Raw genomic sequence first — 25,312 nt, 5'->3', positions numbered from 1 at the left:
TCCTAATGGGGTCGGAGCTTGCCTAGAAACAAGATGGCAGCTAACTGAGAAAGCTCCGGCGGCACCCACAAATATCCGACAAAATCCTAGTGCAGATTATGCACTGATCTCTCCGAAACAAGCTGAACGCGCCAGCGACAGATAGCGCCAGCACCAGAACCCACGGTTGCTGTGGGATGACAGGGGCTGCAGGGGACTGCTTGCGGCCTGGAAAGCAGAAAACAATGAATGCAGTGGAGGTTAAGATAATCCTCGCAAAAAAAATATCATGATTCCGGTGGTCTGCAATCGATCGTGGTGAGTTGATCCTTTGTGAGGAACCGCGGCCCCCGTGAGTGCAGACCTGCAGAAAGACGAGCAGACACTGAAACCACGTGTGGTAGCAGCCAGTGGGCGGGTCGCTGAGGAACACTTACCGGCTATGACCGGTGGTGCGCAACGATTTCGGTGGGCTGCAAGCGATTGTGGTGAGCTGATCCGGTGTGAGGAACCACTTCCTTTGCGAGTGCAGACCTGCAGAAAGACGAGCAGACACTGGCACCACGTGTGGAAGCAGACAGTGTGCGGGGTCGCTGAGTCGCACTTATCGGCTGTGACCAGTGGTGCTCGACTCCCAGGACTCCTCCCCAAGTAAGCAGCAGCGTGGTGTGTGGATGCGGCAGTGCGGGGAACAGCTACAGACTCACAGGATCACCCAGTGGGATCGGGAGTCCCGCTCCAGAGCGCCTGGGGAGCTCAGCAAGCGCCTGTGCTGTATTATAAAAGGTATAGAGTTAGTGATGCCAGCAAGGGACTTCGTTTCAGTCAACTGACTTTCAGTATATGATTCTGTATTGTAAAAATTACAGACTCCTATTGATCAAATCAATAACTGCTACAAGCTTTCCTCGGTTCAAATAAAGTAACCAAAGCATTCGAATCAAATGATCAAACAATTTTTAGAGATGAAAAAGACACACGGAAAAAAATTTCTTTAGTAAAATGTTGTCTTTATATTGTTTCTTAACTTATAGGGTACATATCAACAGTAGTCGTTAATCACAATGCTTAACAAATGAACAAGGAAATTGAAAAATCAGCCTATATTCCTTTGAGAAAAAGTGCAATCCTAGATAAAATTATTAGATGAAATCTATTCTACCACAATAAGATAGTCACCAATGCAAATTAATGATAAACAAAGAAAAGGACTGTGTAGTTGACGTTTCGGTCTTGAGTTGAATTAATCCTTTAGACCATCTTCAGGACAGAAAAATGTGCAAACGGTAGTGACCCCCTAAAAACACAATTGCATAGATTACATATATATCATTACAATTGAGCATTACAGTCAATAGAAATGTAACCGAATTTCAAAATATCCGTGTGTCAACAGATGCCTCCCATCTCTGAGGCAAATAGTTCTCTTATTATCCAAATTCAGTTATTAAGAAAAGAGAGAAAGATGTATTTATCCTCATTTCAAATTATATACAATTAAAGTCCTATATTCAATGGTGTATTTTAGACAGCTTACTTCACAGTGTGGTCCTAATGTGACCTTGTATGTATCCACCAACAATTAAACGACTCTCTTTGGTGATCCTGTTGTCAGTCTAAAAACAAAAATCAATGTATACATACATGAGGATAAATACACACCCGTAGAGTAGTGTAACTGGCTCCCTGTCGGCACTGAAAAAGAAGTCCTACAGGTACTCGCCACGCTCGGTATTACTAAAATGGGTGATTTCTTTTTCGAGAGTAGATCACATTGGTGGTATGAGTGCACTGCTTCACTTCTATAGGATGAGGCACGCATTGCGCGAGCTGCTCTACGATGATATGCAGGAGCCCCCCTGAGTTGGTTTCCTTTTCTTTTGCGCACTGCCTCTCCTAATAAGATGGTATCCACTATCTATGACATGTCACAAGAATTCAGAAGGACACAATTTACTGAGGCTAGGTTGGAGTGGCAGAACGACTTGGGTGTGGCCCTGGACAATAGCACATGGTGGTACTGCTACAAAGTCACTCAGCATATATCACTGAACGGGAGGCACCGCCCCATACACTTCAAGTTCCTCAATAGAATTTAGTACAGCCCAGAGAGACTGCAACGTTTTGGCTTACGGGATACTGCGGACTGCGAAAGTTGCCGGGCTATGGCGGCTGGGTTCATGCATGTTGCTTGATACTGCATGAGAGTGGCGGAATTCCGTGGGCAGATTTTCCAAACCTTAAATGATATCAGCGGTCTTTCGCTTATGCCTTCAGAAAGATGTTAGGCGGTTGGTTAATAGCTATGTGTCTATTGCTTGCACAGTGTAGAATTGCGATACACGGGGCCAATTGTAATACGCAGTCAGTTGTATGAAAAACTATTACCTCCACAAAATTGTCCCAACCTTTTCTGGGGCCTATATCAGCAATATTTGATTGGTAAAGAAACTGGTGAAACGGAAGGGAATAATACTGCCTGATGCTGTTAGTTTGATCTTTGAACAATCCAGGGGTTCTCTTCATCTCTGCATTTGTAGCGGGACTACGCTCCCCAGTTATATATGCTTGTTAAACATTGCATGTTACTGATTGGCCACGAGTGGTCACATGTCTGTACTGTAACATCGCCCGTATTGGTTATGCCCTGGGTCTGTATAACTGCTTTGAGTATATAATGTATTCTGCTTATACTACTGCACACTGTAAGTTCTAATGTTTCAGTGTAAAACCTCCAAATAAAACAATTTAAAAAAAACGATTCCTAATGGGTCGCAAATTGACCTACTTCATGAATATTAATTAGGTAGGTTGCAGTTTGCAACCCATTAGGAATGATAGCCATCACGGGAATAGTGGCCTGCTTGGGTCAGCAGACCACCATATGTGTGATTGCTTTATAATAAAGCAGACTTTTTTTTAATGCAGCCCATTTTCCTTTAACCCTCGAAGTTTCATTTTTTGAGAATAGGCAGTGGTCCGTGGGGCCACTGCTGGCTCTTAAAAAATATTTTTTTACATCCTCACAGGGGAAGGGATCACTTAGGGACCCTTTCCCATTTGCAAATAGATACAACTACCTTTTAGTAGTCCGTAACAATTGATTGTTTTGCAACAGTTCACAGATAGACTATTGATGCTAAAACATCTATGTAAAAAATATCGAAAAACAAATATAGAATGCAAAAATATTGACTTCCTGTACTTAAACAGGCAAGTACAAAAATGTTGAATCAAAAATATTGAAGTTAGAAATATAGATGTAAAAAATATCGATTAAAAAATATAAGTATAAGAATATATTAAATACATAGCATGTTAATATTATGTTTAAAAAATAAATTGAATTTAATATACATTTTAACTAAAAATAAAAAATAAACAATGTAAAAAAATATAAACACACAAACATAATAATTCATACATATATTTACTTTAAAATAATGTAACTATTATCTTGATTTAATTTTTAAACTTTTAAATTATATAAAAATAAAATGTATACGTATATCAATCATTTAAAATTAAAAAACATTCTATAATTAATTAAAACATTAAACTAATAAAACTAAATTAAAATGTACATTTTGCAATACAATAAATACAGTAGTCGGAAAAATGTTGGATAGTGAATCATAAAATTTACTATTCCCACTCCAAAGAGTGCAACAGTAGGGAAAGTGTTAGATAGCAGAGGGGTAAAAATTACTATTCACACTCCAATGAGTGCAATAGTAGGGAAAATGCTGGATACCGGAGGGGTAAGAATTACTATTCCCAACCCAGTGAGTGCAACGTAGGGAAAGTGTTGGATAGCGGAGGGGTAAAAATGAATATTCCTACTCCATTGAGTGCAACAGTAGGGAAAGTGCTGGATAGCGGAGGGGTAAAATTACTATTCGCACTCCAATGAGTGCAATAGTAGGGAAAATGCTGGATACCGGAGGGGTAAGAATTACTATTCCCAACCCAGTGAGTGCAACGTAGGGAAAGTGTTGGATAGCAGCGAAACAAAAATTACTAATAACATTTAAACAATTGAAAAAAAAATAATCTTAAAAATAAATAAACAATATTTTAAATATATACGATTAAATATTTTAAACAAATAAAAAGAACACATAATGGTAATTACATGTAGAAAAAATATACGAGTATATAAAATAAATTAATGAATACATTTATAAACAATATTTATTTAAAAGGTACAAATATTAACAAACAGAATATTTAAAACATAAATGTATTTATTTTATTTCCTACCCTATGACACCAAACCAATAAAAAGACTTCAACATTTTTATTTACATTCATTTCCATAATTAACATAATTAATTAAAATATTAATAAAAAATAATAAACATTCATTGAGTACACATTCTTTAACACTAAAATATCCACAGGACACACCTAAAATTAATTACAGAATTACTATAATTACTAATTAATTAATTTAAATAAATTAACAACTCATTAATAACTCCTCGATAAAAAATAAATTACTTCCCACCCTTACCACCATTCACACCTATAAACACCACAACACACCTAAAATATTAAACAATTACTATAATTAATTACTAATTAATTAATAAAATTAATTAAAATTTATCAACAAAATAAATTACTTCCCACCCTTCCCACCATTTACACCTATAAACAACACAGGCCTAAAATTAATTACACAATTCCCATAATTTATTACTAATTAATTTAAATTAGCAACTAATTATTAAATAATTGTTAATAAATGAATTTAAACATTTAACACTATAACATCACAATTAAACAAATATTAATGAATGCAAATTATTCAACACATTTTATATAATTAAATTATTTCCCTCCCTATTCTCCTATAAACCCACAACCCGCTACGGAACTAAAAACGTAAATTTCAAATAAATGTTTTTTATATAACTACTAAAAATAATCAATACATTTTATATAATTACATTACTTCCCACCCTATTCCCCTATAAACCCGCAACCCATTACGGTACTAAAATCTCTAAATTGAAATAATTATTTTTAATAACTACTAAAATTTTAACACATATAATAAAAATTCAAACAATTCTTATACATAAAACAAATATCACACACGTGAGATATACACTAAAATACATAACATTCATGAAAAATCGATATTTTTAACTATATTTTTGCAAACAATATTAAACACTTTGATATTTTTTTAAATCGATATTACTTACCTAAAATCGATATTCTTGACCACGAAAATGTGTCTATCCATATTCCTGACCCACAATATTTTTGCCACAATATTTGTGCAATTCGATATTTTTTCCTCGATATTCTGTCTCTGCACCTTTTGCAACCATAATTCGGTCACAAAACATTAATGCATAGCACTGCAATTCAGTATTTGAAGGAGACGCCCTAAACACACACTTCCAAATACCAAATCGCTAAACTGAATTGCGATTCGGTAACAAGTTATTGAATCGTAATTTGGCATTTGTACATATATAAAAGCATTTTTGCGGTCCGAAATGGCCTGATCAGGCAGTGTCAAACTGCTAAATATTTAGTATTTATTCCCCAGAAGCACCCACACAAATGCCACAACTAGTCTTGCTACAAATTGTCTGAAGTCAATCCTGGCTGATCTTTAGACAGGTCTCAAAGATTCTACTAGCTTTACAGGTCTCCCAGGAAAAAAAAGATCATCAGTCACCGAATCCTGACAAATTTTTTTTAATTTTCACTGAGACCTAGGGGGTCATTAGGATGTCTGGCGGAGGCCACCGGCAGCCTGGCAGAGGCTATCCACCAGACATCCTTCCCTGAATTCCCCCCGCCATATTACAATGGCGGGGGGACCGCAGCGGGAGAAAACAGCCTGTTTTCCGCCCCGGTCACCTTTCGGCCGGGGCGGAAAATGATTAATATGGTGGCGGTGTCTATTAGACACCGCCAGCCATATTAACATGGGCTGTGTTTCATGCTTTTCCGTGGTGGCAATGCCACCACGGAAAGGCAGGCGGTGTTCACTCTGGGTGCCCCCTGCGGGCCCCCAGAGTGAAGCAGAGTGGGGACATGCTCACGGGGGGTACTTGTGGTACCCCCCCACATTTACATAAACAAAGCGGCAGGCACCGCGCGGTGCCTGCCGCTTTGTTTATGTAAATGCTGCAAAGCATTTTCAGTATTGTGGCGGGCGGTGCAGAGAGCACCGCCCGCCACAATACTAAAAATACAGGATGTGCCCGCCACTGTGGCGGGCACATCCTAATACCCCCCACGGGACCCCCGCCCTTATGGCGGGCCGTCCCATTTACCACGAGGATGACGGGCGGGCAAGGTCCGCCCGCCATCCTAATGAGGCCCCTACTGTTTTTCTCAAACCCTAAAGCAGAAGTTGGGTCCATACACGGTGGTCCAGCATTATGTTAAAAAAAAAAACATGCAAACTCTGCGCTGGTTTGGAAATGGTCAGGTGGGCATTGGGTTTTAAATATCTATTTGTAATGGTTAGGGTAATAGTCTGTCCTGTTTGTAAATGGCTCATTCAGACTATTCAATAATTTTAGGTTTCGCGTACAGCGCGCACGCACTGTCAGCGAAAGGAATGTGATCACCCTTGATTTGTGCATTTACCTTTTAATAGTCAACGCGTAATTAACCTTGCACTGCTGAGGACTTTCTCCTTGATTATTTTATTGCAGCAATCTACCCAAGCTTCCGGATGCCATGTCACGTGGTACACTGAGTCCTCTTGGGTAGAGGGTGGAGACAAGTTGCCCCTCCCGCTTTTAGACCAAAAGCTAGGTGTTGGCCGTGTTTAGATTCTCACCTTAGCACACTTAACGGTGCCATCTTTAGTAGCGCTCTAGCTGCCCACAGAGTACTAACATCCAGCCTGGCTATTTAATGGGCACTGGGGCACCGGCGCGGCGCTTGATCTCCGAAGGCGTGCCAAAATCATGCCCATCAGCGCCCAGCCAGGACCAGGGGCCAGAAATCCTTCCCTTTTTAACCCCTTGCGTGCGGGGCGTATTCCCCGCCTGTGCTGACTCCGCCTTGCGCGGGCGGAGTCATGACGGAACGGTTCCGTCATCAGCACAGCTCAACCGACGCTGATGACGGAACCGTTCTGTCATCAGCACGCAAGGGGTTAATAAAACTAGGATCTGATGCACATTGGAACAACTACACGCACTGAATAGCATGAAAAACAAGCCATGCTATTGTGCCATCAACCTTTGTTCTGATGATTTTAAATGTGAGAAGTGTAAAGTAACTATGAATAACTCTGCTTCAAATGAAGACACACACAGCTCTAAAAGAGAAATGACGAAAAACAGACACGGACAGATGTATATGCTCAACTGCAGAGGCTACCTAAACAAAGCCTGGACTTGTTCACTTTCCTTGAGGATGAAGAACCAGAGGCTAATATTGTAGCGGAACACAGCGTAGAAACTGCCAATTTCACAGTCCTCAGGGAATAAAATCTCCACTTTGAAAAAGCGGAGCGTGAAATTTTCAAAAACCTGACACTAGATTTAGAGGCACTACAGCTAACTGACGGGTTAAAGACCCCACCCGCAAACAAAGCCCCTTACTAGACCGAATATTTTCGAACATACTTGAATTGACGACAGAAGACCCCATTGAGATCACTTAGTCATACCACAAACTTATACCTTTCCAAGTAGGCTATAAACGTATTAAAGCCCCTATGCCTCCCCAGCTCAGATTCCAGTTACACTGGGCCAAACTGGACACCATAGCCTGGCACTACTCACTAACTAACTCTATCCCCGAAGTGGCAGGAGACGTTGCTAGTAGCTACAGAAGCTTTGAGAATCTGCAGTTGCAGTTCCTCAACTATCTAGTACCTGTCTCAACTGAACTCTTACAATTAAAAAAAGCAGGCAAAAAAACTAAAGAGACTATGGAGGAAAAAAAATAATGCCGCTGATAAGGAAATCTACAAAAAGCCCTAAAAATATATCAGTAAGCTATAAGGAAGGCAAGAATGAACTACTTTGCTCCAAGATTGACAATGCAGCCAATTCCTCCAAGAAATTATTTAATTTAGTAAGCTGCGTGACTAAACCAACAGACAGCAAATCAAGCCATCCTCCATCAGACAGTCGCTGCAATATGCTTGCTAATTTCTTCCTCGATAAAGTCAAGAACATTCTTTAGACTATGAAAGGAGATGAGGAAGCTAGGAATGTCAAGGTATTACAGCGCAAAGAAATGTATAAGCTCCCCGAAATTACTGCAGAAGACTCCTTTGAGATTCTCAATTCACTCAAGTCAGGCTCACCTCTAGACTTAGCACCTCCAGGCATTATGCTAAATGGACGAGAGGTAGTTAATAAAAGGCCGACGGAGATGTTCAATCTTTCCCTGTAGTCAGAAACAGTTCCAGCAGCCTGGAAGCAAGCCATTATCTCCCTGTCTCGCTTCTACCTGGACCTAGTAAAATGCTAGGAAAAATTAATTATTATAAATCAATTCTTGTATTTAGAAGCCAATGACATTCTTCACTGCTCTTAGACAGGGTGCAGACCCAATAGTAACCGAAACTGCCCTATTAGCAGCCACGGAGGACCTAAATGCCATCCTGCATCAGGGAGGAACTGCGGGTCTGATCCTGTTGGATCTGAGCGTAGCATTTGATACGGTCTCTCATACTTTGCTAGTAAGAAGACTCGAGGAAGCAGGGATAGCCGGATCTGCACTAAATTGGGTTACCTCATTCCTCCAAAATAGAACTTTTCAAGTATGTGAGGAAACTGCAAAATCACTAATATATTCCCTAAATTGCAGGGTTCCTCAGGGTATCTCGCTAAGTCCAACCCTAATGAACTTGTATGTAACCTCACTTACAGAGATCATAAAAGACTGTGATTTCTCCTTCATATCTTATGTGGATGATACGCAGATCATCTTCTCGCTCTCTGTCCATTCGGGCAGAACCTACATCTCACTTAGTCAATGTCTCAAAAATGCACTTAGACTGGTTGACATCTAGCACCCTAAAATTAAATGGCGACATAGCTGAGTTGATGGTAGTGGGAAACTACCCAAACAGATGGATGAAAGTTAATTGGCCAAAATGACTGGGCCCTCAACCAATGCCAAAACCAGAAGTCAAGAGTCTGGATTTTGTGGCTTTACGATAAGCTTTCCTTGACTATCCAAGCAAAAAAACTAGTAGCAATTTGCTTTGGGCTCCTCAAAACATTGCAAAAGCTTCTGAAAGGGATACCCAAGTCATTGCATGGAATTGATGTGCAAGGGTTAGTCATATTGCACCTGGACTATGGAAACTTTATTCATTTGGGAAGCTCCAAAATTGTCATCAAAAGATTACAGGTAGTTCTGTTGTATGTTCCCTATATAGCCCATTATCGTTTCCCCGATGTTAGCCTAATTATGCATTTGTAGGATGCTTTTGCTTTGCACACATTACCAATTATCACGCTTGTTTTTGTGCCACGTTGTATTTTCACACATAGTTAGCACATGTTTTTGTATTTTGTTCTTTTCCTGGGAACAGCCCATGCAAGGTCAACCAACATTGATTGTTGTTATTCTCTGTGGTCAGACACTAGCACCTATAGATAATAGAGAAACCCAGTTGCTGTTTTTAAACACACATGTTTTGTCATATAACCCTGGACATGTCATTTTGAAAATACATAGAGGGCAGAGGGAAGACTTGCAAGCAGAGCAAAGGTTCTGAGACGAGAAGGCTGCATCGGCCGAGATGTAGAGCACTTCTCTATGTATGCTAAGGGTATGGGGTTTGGCACTAATCCCAGAGATCCATAATCATTTCGCTTCTGCAGTGAGGGTGGGTTTATGCAAATCTTTCAGCTAATATGACAGGGCTCTTTATTGTATAATGTATTTTAATCATGCTAATGGCATTACTGACCTGCATTTGTGTTTCTCTTTTCTATTTATTGTGGACAAGTACAAGTGAGGGAATGAAAGGGGATGACCTGCTACCGCAATCCCTGAAAGGATTGAGAGTGTTGTGTTCTGGGGTGCCAAATCACTGGTCTCTCTCGGAACGTTAGGAGGGCAAGTGAGATAAAATAAGCTAGTTTGATTCGGGCCAATAGGTACCGATGTGGTATGGTGACTCTGTCCCTACATGCTGATATATTCTGCGGGCCCAAGTAAGTTCTGTTCCTGAGCAGAATCTCTGCAACAGTCCAAAATGCAGCTGCATGCATACTATACAAAATCCTTAAATTTCACTCTGCCTATGACCAAAAGAATTCGGTTCAGGGCCATGTGCCTAGCACACTGGGCCATATATGAAAGGGCCCAATGCTAATTTGAAAACTTCTCACTCCTTACAACACTGCAAGAATACTGCCCTCCACCAACCAGCCGTTATTTGTTGTGCCTCGAATAAAAAGAACCAGAAGCGTAGGAAGTTCTTTTGCTTTGCCTGGATACCAGCGATTCCCCAGCTATACAAATAAGCAGCTCTTTACTTGGTCAGCGAGGGATCCTGGAACCCTGGACTGGCCATGGAGACCAGTTGGACCACTTCTTATTCACAAGTATAGCCTGTCAACTCTTGTGCACAGTTTGAACTTTAGGGGGATCCTCTAATCCCAGGGTGCATGGCCACTGGAGGATCAGCACATTTCATGGTCAGTCAATTCATGAGCTGCTCCCAATCAGTTCAAAGTTAAATATTTACTTGTGCCCAGAAAAGAAACCACATCCTTGGAGAGGCAGATCAAGGAGAAAGAAGGGGCAGGACTGGTATTGCTTTGGCACAGAAACAACCTGCTACCTACAAAGACAGGAATATGACAACCCAACATGGAGGACAGTGTAACCCTTTAAAGTTAGACACTGAGGGAAGGGAGAGAATGCAACAGTGCATAATTCACCATTAAGAGAAAAATGGGTAGCCATGTACTGAGCTATTCTGTATTGCCACAGTTAATCGAAAGCCACAATAGATTCACTGCTGCCCCCAGCCATGTATGCCACAGGCTCCACAGTCTTTTCAGTACACATATCTTTCACTTATATGCTGCAGAGTCAGATCAGAAGTTAAGGAGAGCTGACGGAATCTTTTAAACAGTGGAGGCTGGAAGGCATCTCTCCTGGAAGGAGATAGGTGTGTCCATTCACTACAGATTACACCATCCACTACCACCAAACCCACAAACGTAATAGCAGAGAAGGGGGTAGGCATTCTGTCACGGAGGTGGTGCTCTTGGTGCACACCTGAACCCAGTGGGCAGCTCCATGGAATCATCCCAGAAACAGGGTTGACTGACAAAGAGCACACATGATTATCAGGCTTACTGGACAAATAATAAAACAAGCATTAAAAATGCAATAGGTCTTGCCTAGGGTTGCAAGGAAAATATGGCTAAAACCGCTATGCATGGGGCTGGGCCTCAGATGTCATAAAATGGCCCTCCGGGTCCTCCGTACTGACACATCTTCTACTGCTGTGGTATGTGGGGTAGCCAAATTTCTGGGAAGTGCATGGCAGACCCGTACCAGGAGGGCCAAGCGTCTCGCTCATCTAACCTAAACAATGGACAGCATTAGGGCATGAAGTGCTTTTTATGGTTTTAAATAACTAGCTTTGAGCTTGATTTTAGACAATTTTAATGAGTAGTTTATGAGGATGTTGTAAATATATGAATGTTGTGCCCCTACTCTTTTATATTTTTTTTAATGTACTGTATAAACTGTGTACTTTTATGATGAATTTTCATCGAATAAAGTAATTACAACAGCAATAGGTCTTGCCTGTTATTAAGTTAAAGTCATTTGCTTTGTGTAGTAAATTACTTCTCTACTATTCTCCACTGTATAGAATGTACTATGACATCATAGAATGCTTGGGTGTCTCTCTTTGCAAACAGTGTCAGTTGGTCAACTCAGGCTGAGCTGCTTGGAGCTTGCTCCTGGTGGGGCTTTACCTATACTTCCTGTCTTCTCCTACTCATTTATCCTAGAAAGAATCTACAATAACGGATTATCTAACTATACAGCTGGACTGTGTATCTTCCTTTACCACAACTTGGCCATGATCTTGAACCTACACATAGAGTAAGGAGAAAGGATAGCTAAGGAACCAAGGATCTAAATAACAAGGAACTAAATACATTAAGGACTTTCAATACGTCAACTGAAACCCAAAGCTAACACTCCGGCTAGCCCCATCAGTGTCCTGTACTATCTTGACAGCCTGCAACCTGGGCGTTTGTGGTTCCATCACCCAAGACTCTGCTATCACCTGGAACATTTCTGAGCAATCCAGCAACATACTTCAACCTGTGTGGGAATTGTCCTGGCCCAACAGCAAGTCTTGTGAACAAAGTGTCTACCAGAGTGAACAACCTTCTGTTTGGAAAGAGACCCTCAAACAGCCTCTGCCTGTGTCTGCCCTGTGTGTGGAAACAAGCATTTACTTGAGAGGCATCAAGAGTGTTACTGTGGAACCAAGAGCGTTGTTTCCTTCCTACTTAGTCTTTACCAGTTGGAGTACTTTGAGTGGACCTGGTAATAAGACCTGGAGCTTAGGAAGCTCTTTGGGGGAGCCAATTGCCAGCCTATTCAGATTGTGGCTTTCCGCTTCTCATTGCCAGCCCTGGGGGATTTGAGTAGATTCTGTGGCTCAATAAGGTAACTTTGTTTTTCTTGTGTGCTTTGCCCAGACCACATGGAGAATCGCTGCTGCAAAACGGTTTGACTTTTGTTCTTAGCGCGAGCTGCATTTTCCAAAATATCCCCACGCCAGCTAGCGCACGCCCTTACCTTCGTCACAGATTGACATTTTGACATCTTCGCATTCTCCCGGCTGCTGACTGTTACTCTACTGCTCAAACGTGCCGTGAGCCACACGACGCGCCGTCCGGAAGAGTGCCGCTATTTTGTGTTTGGCCAAGGTTCACATGATTTGTTTAACAGCGCCTTAGATTGCCATCCATGTTTGTAACGTTTCCTTCACCCTGGCGATCACAGCGAGGACGAAGCTTCTGCAAAGATATTACAGTCTCCCGGTCCGCCCCAGTTTGGCCTGCGATGTCAGTCCCATAGTTTCTTCTGGTGGTAAACGGCTTGAGCGACAAGCGAAAGATGAGACACTTCGGTTCAACAGGGAATGGACCACAACTCGTGACTCTCTTTCAGATGTTGCATCCCACAGACTGCGTGACTTTTCACTTTTATGCAAAATTCAGCATCTGCACACTGCAAGTATTCGACTCTCATCAAGCCTTCACTACGCTGCATTCGATGCTGGCCACTGCGTGGAGCTGTGTGCGGGGACCCCGGGTGAGAGACCGCTCACCCGAGCTCAAGTCTTTCATTTATTTATTTATTTTTGCTTAGCATCTCAGTGCATGTTTTGGGTGCGTGCCTGTTTTGCATAGTGTCTTGTTCTTGTTAAATTTTTTGGGGGGGATTCACCCTATTGTGTGGGTTTGTGGGGAGTTTCAATTTAGTTTTGAAAAGTTGTTTGTTTTTCATTTGGGAGCCCTTATGGAAAGTGTCTTGGGAGCTGTGGTGGCTGCTTGGACATACAGCTGGAGTTACATGGAACTCTCTCTAGGATGACTAGTACTCTGTGTTGTACTATATTTTGGGGAGTTTGTACCCTATCATGGGGAATTTGGTTTCCTGGGGTGACTTTTTTTTTTTTAACCCTACGGTGTACCCTACTTCGGGGAGGTTGTGGGGCCAGTCTATACCCTATTCTGTTTTCTAGGGTGATGTTGTACCTTACGGTGTACCCTATGTAGGGAATGTTGTAGTTTTTGTTTTCCAGGGTAAGTACTCTGTAGTGTACCTTACTTTACGGAGATTGTGTTGTATGTGGGTAGTCCATGCCCCATATCGGTTTCCAGGGTTAGTTTCCTGTGGTGTACCCTACTTTGGGGAAGTGGTGGTGTTTGTGGGTTGTAAATGCCTCATACCTGTTCCCAGGGTTAGTACCCTGTGGTGTACCCTACTAAGGGGAGGTTCAATAGTTTTCCATGGTGAGTATCCCGTGGTGTACCCTACTTAGGGGAGTTGGTGTAATTTTCAGGGTGGATACCCTGTGCTGCTCTCTTGTTTGGTGGAAGGTGTTTTGTCACTTTGCTCCGGTCGAAGTCTACCTGCCTGGAACTCGTGGCCAAGGGTTTCATGTTGGTAGGACTTTGAGTGAGAAGCTTTATCCTAGTTTTCAGTGTCAGCATGCATTCTATCCTGATCAGGGGAACTTTTGGTTTCTGTTGTGGGGGTTACATTCTTCTGTTTATCTAGAGTCAATCTTACCCCTGTTGTACCTTTTATTGGGGATGTTGTATTTCTCCAAAGGGTCTGTGTCTACACCCATCGTTGTTTACCAGGGTGCCTACCCTGTGGTGTACCCATGTATGGGGAGGTTGTGGGTGTGACCACCCTTCTTTGTTGCATTGGGTTTTATTAATCTAAGCCATGCTTTGCTTCCCTAAGGGAGGGGGATGGGTGTAGTAATGTTAGCATCTTTCTTTATTTCTGCTCATGTTAATGATATTTCTGATACCTCATGTAGTACATTATTAGATTTGTGTATCTAATTTTTGTACTTTCATGTAAACGTTATATTTGAGGTGTCTTGCTTATCTTTCTCTCTATTTCTACTGTCATTCCCTAAGGAAGGAGGATGTGTAGTAAATTACTTCTCTACTGTTCTCCACTGTATAGAATATACAATGACATCATAGAATGCTTGGGGGTCTCTCTGTGCTCACAGAGTCAGTTGGTCAACTCAGGCTGAGCTGCTTGGAGCTTGCTCCTGGTGGGGCTTTACCTATACTTCCTATCTTCTCCTACTCATCTATCCTAGAAAGAATCTACAATAAAGGATTATCTAACTATACAGCTGGACTGTGTATCTTCCTTTACTACACTTTGCTATACAATACCATTAGCAAAGCAAATGGCTTTAACTTAATCAAAGGTGAGACCTATTGCATTTCAGTGCTTTTTCTTTTTCCGTCTTTCATCTTTTTCTTTTCTCATAAATTATGTCTGTCTTACTACTTGTTTTTTTTATAGCTCCACTCTATCTCCTTCCTTATTTTCAATTCTCCTGTCTTGCTTCCCTCCTTTTCCCTATTTCTTTTTTTCTTCCTTTTTCTCTCCCAGTTTTCCCTCGCCCTTCCTCTGCCTTGTCTTAGTTTTCTTTTCTCGCAGCTGTGCGTGCATTAGCCCAAGTGGCATGGTACCCCCCACACTCCCACATGCAGCTGAGGGCATCTCCCTAGGACAGGATCTGCAGCATGATGTAATCTTCTCAGCAGAGAAGCAGCTATCAGTACCCCCCCTTATACCCTCACCCCCGTGTTGCTGTGGGGCTGGGACAGGGGCCCTCAACAGAGTGTTTCACAGCGGTGGGGGTTGTCTTTGAGGGGGGAGGGAAGAGGGACACCACAGTAGGAGCAGTCAAGGGCTGGAGAGCATCTAAGAATCCCCCAACCCCTCTCCTGAAATTCACACAAGTTTCAACTCACAGGGGATACCCCCCTCGCACCGCAGAGGACCCCCCCCCACATGGAGGCTCCATGTACTCCCCTCTTTCGCCAGGCCCTCTCGCATGGACCGCGCTGCAGCAGAGCACGCGTTTCTAAGAAAAAGTGACAACATCGAATTCCAACCTGATGTCCTAAAAATTATATCTGAAAATACAAGTGTGCTCCAATCCAGTGGTCACTCTCCCCCCTACTACCACTGCACACTCCCCTTCCGATGTCCCACATCCACAGGCACAACCTTTCTCCTCCGCTTGCCTCACTAACAACCCTCGTGACATCCCCATGTCCAACGCCTTCACCAATCCAGCAGACACTTCACTCCTATTATCACTGCCAACTCCCCTTCCATCGTCGCACATACATAACCTGCCTCCACCGCTAATCTCATGGACATTCCCTGGAAGTCTGACATCCTACCTAGAATTTCTCTCCCTCCTCACTTGGACATTAGTCCCACTACTCCTCCTCGGAACTCCTTGAATGGGAACATTACAAATCCGGCTCCCCTCGTCAACCTCTCCCCTCTCCTAATCCCACTGATTCCGACCAATCCCTAACCACTGTTCACTCTCTCTCCATAGATCCGTCATTCCCGGCCCCTGCCTGTAACCTCAAACTTTTTCAGCTCAATAGCACAGCAACTGAACAGAATGGAGCGGAAAATTAACTCCCTTGCTGCCGATTTCCTATACTTACAACAAGACCTTCTCAACAAGACCATGCCACTGTGCTCCCTCTCCCCGGTTAGATTTGCTCCTACCCCACTCAATACCTCTCCCATGCCCCCACAGAGCACCCCTCGACCCTCCAGTCCATCAGCGAGTCGGGCACTTCGACCCAACTGGGATCACCAACCCTTTTCAGTATCGATCCCTGTTATTATTGGCACTAACAGAATCCCTAAAACTGTCCACTCGCCTAGACTTCCTGCTCAATACTCCTCTATCCACCTAACTCCCCCCATCATCAAGACACCCCGCCCTCTCTCTTGCATGCTCCTAAACTGCAGATCAGCTGTACGACACGCCACAGACGTTGATGAAGCTCTACTCGCTGAAAAAATTGACATCGCTTTCTTCACAGAATCCTGGTTCAATGTCCACTCCACCCCCATTCTTGACATTCTCACCCCTCCATCATCAGACAAGACAGGCTGATCATAACTGGGGGGGACTAGCCATTATTCACAAAGCTGGAATACAGAGTACCAAACTTAAACCTGCAGAATACCTTTCGTTTCATTACCTGGGTGTTAAACTCACTGCGAAGGGCACCTCATCCATCAAATTCCACACCATCTACCATCCTCCTGGAGAGCGTACCCTTTTCCCTGAAGAACCTAATAACATGATTCTCCATGACAGACACAAAAGACGTGTTCCTGGCTGACCTCAATATCCACTGGAACGACCCAGAAGACTCCACTGTCCAGAACCTATTTAACCTACTTGAAATATACAACCTCAAACAACTCTGCAAAAAACCAACTCACATCAAGGTGCAACACTGGATGCGATCATGAGCAACAATGAACTGGTCTCTCTGAGAGCGATTTCTCCAATTGCATGGTCCGACCACCACCTCCTTCTGTTCAAGATTGATGCACTTGTCAGCCACCAACCAATTTGTGATGATAAACCTAAACACTGGACCAGAAACATCAAAGAAGTCCCTTTACCTGAACTTGAATCCAGGATTCATGGCCGTCTTCAACTCCAACCCGCATCATGGACGGCCGATGACCTCACTACACACTTTAACTCAAAAATGACAGAGGTTTTAGACCAGGTAGCTCTACTCAAACTCAAACAATTGAGGCGAACCAAATCTAAACGCTGGTTTAACGTGGATTTGAATGATGAAAGGTGTCAACTCAGACATACAGAAAGGTCTTGGAGACTAAACCCCTCGACCTTGCACCTAGCGCAACTTCGATCTGCCCGGCAGGCATACAAAAAACACATTTTCTGTGAAGATACGTCTTTCTTCCGCAGCCAACTAGATCTGGTGAAAAACAGACCAAGAGAACTCTTCAACATTGTCAAAAGCGAAACAAACTGCACTCCCTCTCAAGAAATTAAAGCCACCAAAGAGCCACGTGAAGAAATTGCCACCTTCTTGATCAATAAAGTCACAGAAATTGATCAATCCTTCATCCAAACCGCTAACCCTCCTTCCCTCTTAACCTGCTCCCCTTTAACCACCCTTGATCAATCAGAAAGAGTTCTGAACAAGGACAATCAGGTCTGCCTCCAGTTAAAAAACAATGCACATTGGTCCGACTTTGAGCTAATTTCGGAAAACGAGATCTTCAGTATAATTTCTAACCTAAAACCTTCTTCCCACACTATGGACCCTCTCCCATCCACAATTATAAAAGAACTCAACCACACCATTTCCCCTTTCTGGACAAAAATCATAAACGCCTCTCTCACCTCAGGCTGTGTTCCAGACTCCCTTCAACTAGGACAAATCACACCTATTCTCAAGAAACCTTCTTAACAACCTCAGACCTATCTCCAACCTCCCATTCCTTGCAAAAACATTGGAGAAATGTGTTCTCCACCAACTCAACAAACACATTGATGAGTTCAACCTCCTTGAAACCTTTCAATCAGGATTCAGAAAAGGCTGTAGCACAGAAACAGCTATGCTCAACGTCTCTGACGATATTCGCAAGGCTTTAGATAAGGTGATGTCTGCCTACTCATCCTTATTGACCTATCTGCGGCATTCGACACAGTAAATCATCCATCTCTTCTAGAGACCTTGTCGAAGCGCTCCAGCATTAATGGCACAGTACTAAAAGGGTTCACCTCCTTCCTTCAACACCGATCACAACAAATTAAAATCAACTCCTGTGTCTCAAAGCCAACAAAAGTCACACTTGGGGTCCCGCAAGCCTCAATCCTCTCCCTGTCTCTCTTCATGGAGCTCCTCACAATCATCTTGAAAAAAGCTGGAGTGAATTACCACCTTTACGCTGATGACACCCAAATCTATTTCAAAATCAAGTCTCCCAGCGAAATCTGACACCTCAATGTCACTCTAACCGAGATCCAAACTTGGTTCAACGCTAACCACTTAAAGCTCAATCCAAAACGGAACTAATCCTATTCTCTCCAAAAAGCAACCATCGACCAATCCAAGAGTGGCTCAAGAATCTGGGTGCCCTAAACTGCCCCCTTGTCCTATCCGACTCAGTTAAGTCTCTAAGCATCACCCTTGACAAAAACTTATCAATGGAGGCCCACATCATAAACTCTGCAAAAAGTGCTCTTTTCTCTCTAAAACACCTCAAGAAATTGAAACCTTTTCTTCCCCATGATGACCTCAAGACAGTAATCCAATCCCTAGTTCGCTCTAAAATCGACTACGGGAACGCCATCCTAACAGGGACTCCAAAAACTCACGTAGCCCCACTACGGGCAGTGCTGAACATGGCTGTTCAACTCATAAAAAGATTCGAACACATCACTCCAGCTCTCTACTCCCTCAACTGGCTTCCCATGAAAGGGAGGTGTATTTATAAGCTGACCTGCATCACACACAAAACCCTTCACTCTCTGGCCCGCAACTACCTGAACAACAAACTGGTAAGAGCAGGTCAATCCAGAACACTGAGAAGCTCCAACTCACTCCTTCTTAATCCTCCGAAACTAAAAAAGAAAAACACCCAATGGATGTATGACATCACAACGCATGCTTTTACATCGCATGCTTTTACATCGCAAGTTTTACAACGCATGCCTTTACAACGCATAATGTTAAGGGGTGCTGGATAGTGAATAGTTTAATTTACTATTCCAACTCCAGTCCCCGTGGATAGTAGGGAAGGTGTTGGATAGTAAATTAAATCTATTCCCTATCCTAGAGCGCCCCCCAGCGCAATGCGTTGTAATTAATGGTTTGCGTTGTAAAAGTTGCGATGTAAAGGCACTGCGTGGTAAAAGTTGCGTTGTAAAGGATGTTTCCCCCACCCAATACCGATTGTTTTCTGGCAACATTCTCAGGATGTGGAACGCTCGCCCTAGAGTCCTCAGATGCAACCCCCTCCTTTTTCAAAAAGGACATGAAACTCCATCTCCTTAACAAATACTTTCCTGACCAACGTCAACTAACCTAGGCTTCAATATCCGAGTGGACTCCTCTCTCTCTTGACATTCAAGGACCGTTGTGACCGGACTGTGTTAACCACTTTTTTTTGTTCTGTCCCCCTCCGCTGCACTGTTTACTTATTTTTCATGCTGTTTTTTTTAAACTCTGGTTTGCTTCCTTACTGCCAGCCTACTATGTAATGCAATTACCTTCTGTTTTTTACTGTGTGTATGTAAAGCGCTCTGATACCTATGGGTCAAGCTGGTGCTATATAAAACTTTTAAAATAAAATAAATAAACCTGGAGACTTGCAGGGGTGTGTGAGGGGGTGGGACAAGTGGGGTAGGGGTGGGGAGGACCGAGAGGGAGATTCCCTGGGAAAGAGATGGGACGTGGAGGGAGAAGGAACAAAATGTAACCGAGAGGAGAGATGAAGAGCAAAGTCACAAAGGGAGAGCGGATGAGAAGACTGCAGTTGAAGGGAGGAGAGAGAAGAGATGAAGAGAATGGGAGATGGGAGGAGAGATGCCATGGAAAGAGATAGTGTGTTGAGAGAGGGAAAAGAGTAGGGGGGAGAGAGAAAAGTAAGAGAAAATAACACCCTAAGAAAGAAAGAGAAAAAAACGAGAGGGGGCGGGAGATGTGGGAGTAAGAGTGAAAGACTAAGAAAAAAAAGAGCGAGAGAAGGTGAATGTGGGTGAAGAACACAAGAGTCAGGGAGAAAGTAAGTATGCGGCACGTACAGGGCATGTGGAAAAGGTGAGAGAGCTGAAAAATTAGAGGAGCAAAACTACATAGAAAGAGGCATAAAGAATGACCGAGTTAACCACTTCAGCGCGGCACGAATTTTCGCGCTGTGCTGAAGATTCGAAAATGGGCGTACTTGTGACTGAACGGTTCCGTCACCAACACAGCCCAACCGACGCTCGTGACGGAACCGTTCCGTCACAAACGTCGAAGGGGTTAAAAAGAAAATGGTGCGAAAGGGACAACGAAGCAGAAACACAACTAATAAAGAAGATTGAGATCATTGTAAACATCTGTGAGAGGAGTAAGGAAGGAACTACATGGAGAAAAGGACAGAACAAGAAATGAAGGAAGAGACTGCAATAGTGGAAGTCGAGAAGGAAGGGAGGACAGGAGAAATGAAACTGAATAAAATAATATAATAAACAAAGAAGGAAAATATTGGAAATGCTTAACTTTGAAACTGAGCGCTGCGCCACTTCACGGACGCCATGCTCGGTTTCCTTATAAATTTATATAAACTGAGCGCGTTGTCCATGAAGCGGCGTCACGCTCAGTTTCAAAGTAAGTGCAAGAACAAGAACACAAACTGCTGTGACTACACCACGCGACTGTGCAAACGCAAGCAATAGTTTAAAAAAAAGTGTGGCCAGTCATTCTAAAACCCACTGTCTCACGCCACCAGTGAATAATCCAATTCCGCTGGGCAAGGACTAAAATGGACAGGGTGGCAATAAGGAGGGATTAAAAACACTCCTGGGCAATCAAAGTCTGTTCTGAATAATAAGTGACAACAAACGACAGACAGCAATCACAATTGTGGGCCGATTGCAGACATGACTTCTGGAATCGTATTGATTCCAAGAAGCACTCGCATGGCGATGGCAGCGCATGTGCGCTACTAACGCCATGCGAGACCTAAAAACACTGTGGCTATACTGTGAAAACAACATAGGGCAGAGGTGGTCATTCTCTCCATAGTTTTGTGGGGGACTTCTCCAAAATTAAGTGGTTGGGAATTGACAAACTTGATCCTCAAACAATGGCTACTCAAAATGGACTTTTGGTGAATCCTGTTCGATTACAATCCTATTCTGATTGTTACATTTAGAAAACCAGAAAACTTTCTACGAGTGATAGCTTCCTTCGTCGCTTCCCAAAATTGTAAGTGCTTCCACTTTGACTGCATCAAACTGCCACAGTTTTTCCCACAAAAGCAGCTTTAGCTGCATGTGCTAAGCTAGACGAAGCAACTATTGACCCCCCTCCCTACCACGAGAGTGAAAAGCTCTGTTAAGGTGGGAATCGGATATCTGAATATGAACGTGGTGTCTAAAATATGTTTTTACAGCTGATGCTTTTGTTCAGAGTTTTTTATGAGTCAGATGCGAGAGAAATTTCAAAGTATCGCACCTACATAAATCTGACTCTTGGTGGATCATGCCTAGAAACGCTTCATATCTGTCCTCGTTCTTACTCTCTCCTGCACAGGTTCGAATATCTCTTCAATTTTGACAATGCTTTTGAGATCCACGATGATATTGAGGTTCTCAAGAGGATGGGGATGTCCTATGGGCTGGAGTCTGGGAAGTGCACAATGGACAACCTGAGGCTTGCACAGGCGCTGGTGCCAAAGGCTTTGGAGAGCTATGTGACCGGTAAGCAGTGCAGAGGATCTATATTGGTTTGATTCATTATTGTCAGGGGTTGAAAGAATTAAACAGGCTGGTGCAGCGAGGAATGGGTTAAGTTAGGTAATTTTGAGAAGGCTTACAGATTTGAAATGACATGGGGAGTATTCCCATGCTAGTCTTTGTCAAATCTTAATGCTCACTTTTTTTGTCATCTACTTCTATGTCACATTTACTTTCTTTCATCCTTTGAAGGGCTCTGCTGTTAAGCAGCATAGCTCTCCTGCGTTGTACAGGTCATTTGTGTGCCCCCTTTGCCTCCATGAGCCCAGCCAATGATCTTTGATAATCTAAAGCAGCAAATCACCTAACATGCCATGATTTGTAAAACTGTTAATTATGTCCCACATTATTGAGCAACAGACAGCTCTGTGTTTCTGTTACATTGTATTATTGAGCAACAGACAGCTCTGTGTTTCTGTTACATTGTATTTTTCTGATTTCTGTGTCTTTGCTCCCTGCTCCTCCGACCGTTTAAAGGTCAATTTCTGCACTGGTTTACACCTCAGAGGAAATTATCTTCTCCCTTGGCCAACCCAGACCAGCCAATTTCAACCAGAACTAATTTCCCCCACGGATGTCTGCTACATAGTGAATGTAGCACACAAATGTATTTTGAACTAGTTGGAATGGCCAGAGTATTCTTTGGAACTCTACATAAATACATACATGCATTTGAATGAAAGGGAAAGGAAGGATGAAATTCCATTAAGTCTAATCGGGCCTTATTGAACAGGTTGGGGAATTTCAAATACAAATGTTCCCTTTTCGTGTAACGATATAACGCTTTGTAAGATGTAAACTGAATGTAGTCAAGCTTGTAAGCTTCTGGTCGGTGCCCCAAAGAAAGCCTAGGACTAGGAGACGAATTGTGGCATTGTGCCAATGTTATTTTGTGAACTGCTTAACATGCCAGGCAATACAAGCAACACAAGCAACATGTGGGGTAAGGAAAAGTCCTGCATTTTGTAAACTTTCTCAGTGGAATTTGAACTCACCACTTAACAAATTAGACATTTTTCAGACTTTACAGTGATGCAATGAGTTGATTCAAAACAATGTAAATCTTCTAGTGTGAGATTTTCTTCCTAGTTGCACGGTGTTAAAATCTGTTACAGAATAGTGCACTGTTTTAGAAAGTGGTTAACCTATTTAATGCATTTGGTGTTTACATGCATATAAATCTCTTCTCGGTGCCCCAGGGGCTTATAACTAAGCAGAACAAATAACAGGCTCACCCTGCAGCTGTCTCGAGGTTTGGTGCTAGTATCTAGCGGCTGGCTGTCTCTTTACTAATATACATCCTTGTCCTGGTATGAATGCTGCAGGGAATATCCTGTTGGCGTCCCTCTCTTTCTCTGTCCTCCAAGTGGGTTGGATGGCAACCAGGAAGGAGGCAGAGAAAGATGAGAGCAAAGTGGTGATTCCATGTGTAAATGGCTACTTTGGTACCATGGCCCCATATTAGGAGGTATTGGAATGGAAACATGAGAAGGGACACAAAGTTGCACTTTAGATTAAACAGCCGCACGCAAAGCTCTTTCAACACACAAAGTCACACACAAATACAAAACAGCCACTAAAGAAGCACATTTTTACGTTTACATCAGTTCAAAGCAGTCACCTCTACAGGTGCACAATTCTGCACACACTTGCAGATCCATGGATGCTGTACAACGGCAAATATGCCTCACAACACCACGTACACACAAACACTTTGTTCCCGCAGCACCTGCATCTACATACCCTCTCTCATACCCTCTCTCTTACACACTTGTACCACATAACTATACAGTGAACAACACAAAGCACACCAAAACACTGAAACAAAAGTACCAACATCGCACCGTATGGATAAAGTTTGAAGCAGGGGACGGAATGGGGAGAATATTGGTAACAAAGAGAAGGCTCAGAGCAGGGAGCATGTGATCGGGTGGAAGACACTTTGCCACATGGATGAAGAAGAGAGAAGTGGAAAAGTTGGAAACAATGTGGGGCTGTGGAGAGGGCAGTTCAGAGAGTTGGAAGTGTAGAAGGCATCAAGGCACAAGCACAATTCTATTCACCCTACGAGCAGAGCAGAATGGATAAGGTGCACCAAGGGAAGTATGAGCTGAAACGGGGATTGCAGTAGTACACATAACCAGTGCTTAACACCTTCGCCGCGGGGCTAATTCCCCAGCGGTTTGGGGGGAGGTGGGGGTGCGCGAAGCACCACGATGCTTGTGACGAGCTTGGCTCGTCACGCTGCACGGTGGCGCTGAGCTCGTAATGACCACGCCCGTTTTTCGGAATGCTCTGCACAGCGGGACAATTAGCCCCGCGTGTGAGCGCCGCGCATGTCATGACGAGTTCAGCTCGTCATGAGCACAGCGCAACCGGGCCTGATGACGAGCTGAACTCATCATGAGCTTGGAAGGAGTTAATTTGTAAAATAATAAGTGCCGATGCTGAAAGACTTCTCAGAAGCCCTTGGCTGCCGATGCTCAATGTTGAGACTGCTGAATCCCAAAACTGTGTCCTTTATTCCACATCATGCTTCCTTAATTCACCACCAGAACCTCCTTGTCCCTTTATCTTACACTTGCATGCTTCCTTCCTTCCCTTCTTTCTGCCTTTGCCACCGTTTTTCCATCATTCTCTTTTCCCATTTTTGTGTTTTTCTCTCCCTTGCTCTAGATCAAAGTCTAGTGAGGAAACATAAGTGCTGGTCCCCCAAAGATTAGTGCTGGTGTGCCCCCTTTGAGTAATTTGGGAGAGCTGGGAGTGGCATCAAGTATAGTGTGGGGTACAGAATCTCATGGCAGAGAAGAAGGAACAGAGGCAGGACTAGAGGCCTGTGAGGGGGAAGAAATCGGGGCAGACTGAAGAGCTGGGAACTGAGCTATAAGCAGCGGATACATTCAGAACTAATTGTGGAGTAGAGAAAGATGTGGGAAAGAGGAGGACACTGGTAAGGATTCTCAGGGGAATGGGACATGATGAGGAAAGGTTGGAGGACAGAGCGGGTAAAAGTGGACTGCACAAGTTCAGAGAAGGTAAAGAATCCTGAGAAGAATGTAGTGTTAAGTGATGAGTGGGAGCACATCAAATAGCAGAGGCGTATGCACTCCCTACTCACCTTCAGGTGCTCCTCGGCCCGAATTAACTTATCCTGTCCAGAGGCACAGCAATCTTATGGAACTGATTTTAAGAGATTCATGGGGATGCCGGCTAGTGGCAAGTAAAGTGTCTCCACTATGCTGTACTTTCATTGGG

At 43.1% G+C, this 25,312-nt stretch overlaps 1 protein-coding gene across 6 annotated transcripts in view; it reads left to right on the top strand.

Moving 5' to 3' along the window:
* The window catches only part of TFDP2 (transcription factor Dp-2), a 631,051-nt gene that overhangs the window by 526,794 nt on the left and 78,945 nt on the right, over nucleotides 1-25,312 (top strand). For all 6 annotated transcript variants that reach the window (XM_086943706.1, XM_086943705.1, XM_086943703.1 and 3 more), the window contains one exon: nucleotides 21,855-22,021. In XM_086943706.1, the coding sequence (XP_086799832.1) occupies nucleotides 21,855-22,021 (167 nt within the window). The remainder of the gene's footprint in view (nucleotides 1-21,854; nucleotides 22,022-25,312) is intronic.

The sequence above is a fragment of the Lissotriton vulgaris genome, chromosome 11 (genome assembly GCF_964263255.1).
Source record: "Lissotriton vulgaris chromosome 11, aLisVul1.2, whole genome shotgun sequence".
Taxonomy (NCBI): Eukaryota; Metazoa; Chordata; class Amphibia; order Caudata; family Salamandridae; genus Lissotriton; species Lissotriton vulgaris.
The sequence above is the reverse complement of the archived record's forward strand: the minus strand, read 5'-3'. Positions and strand labels throughout refer to the sequence as shown.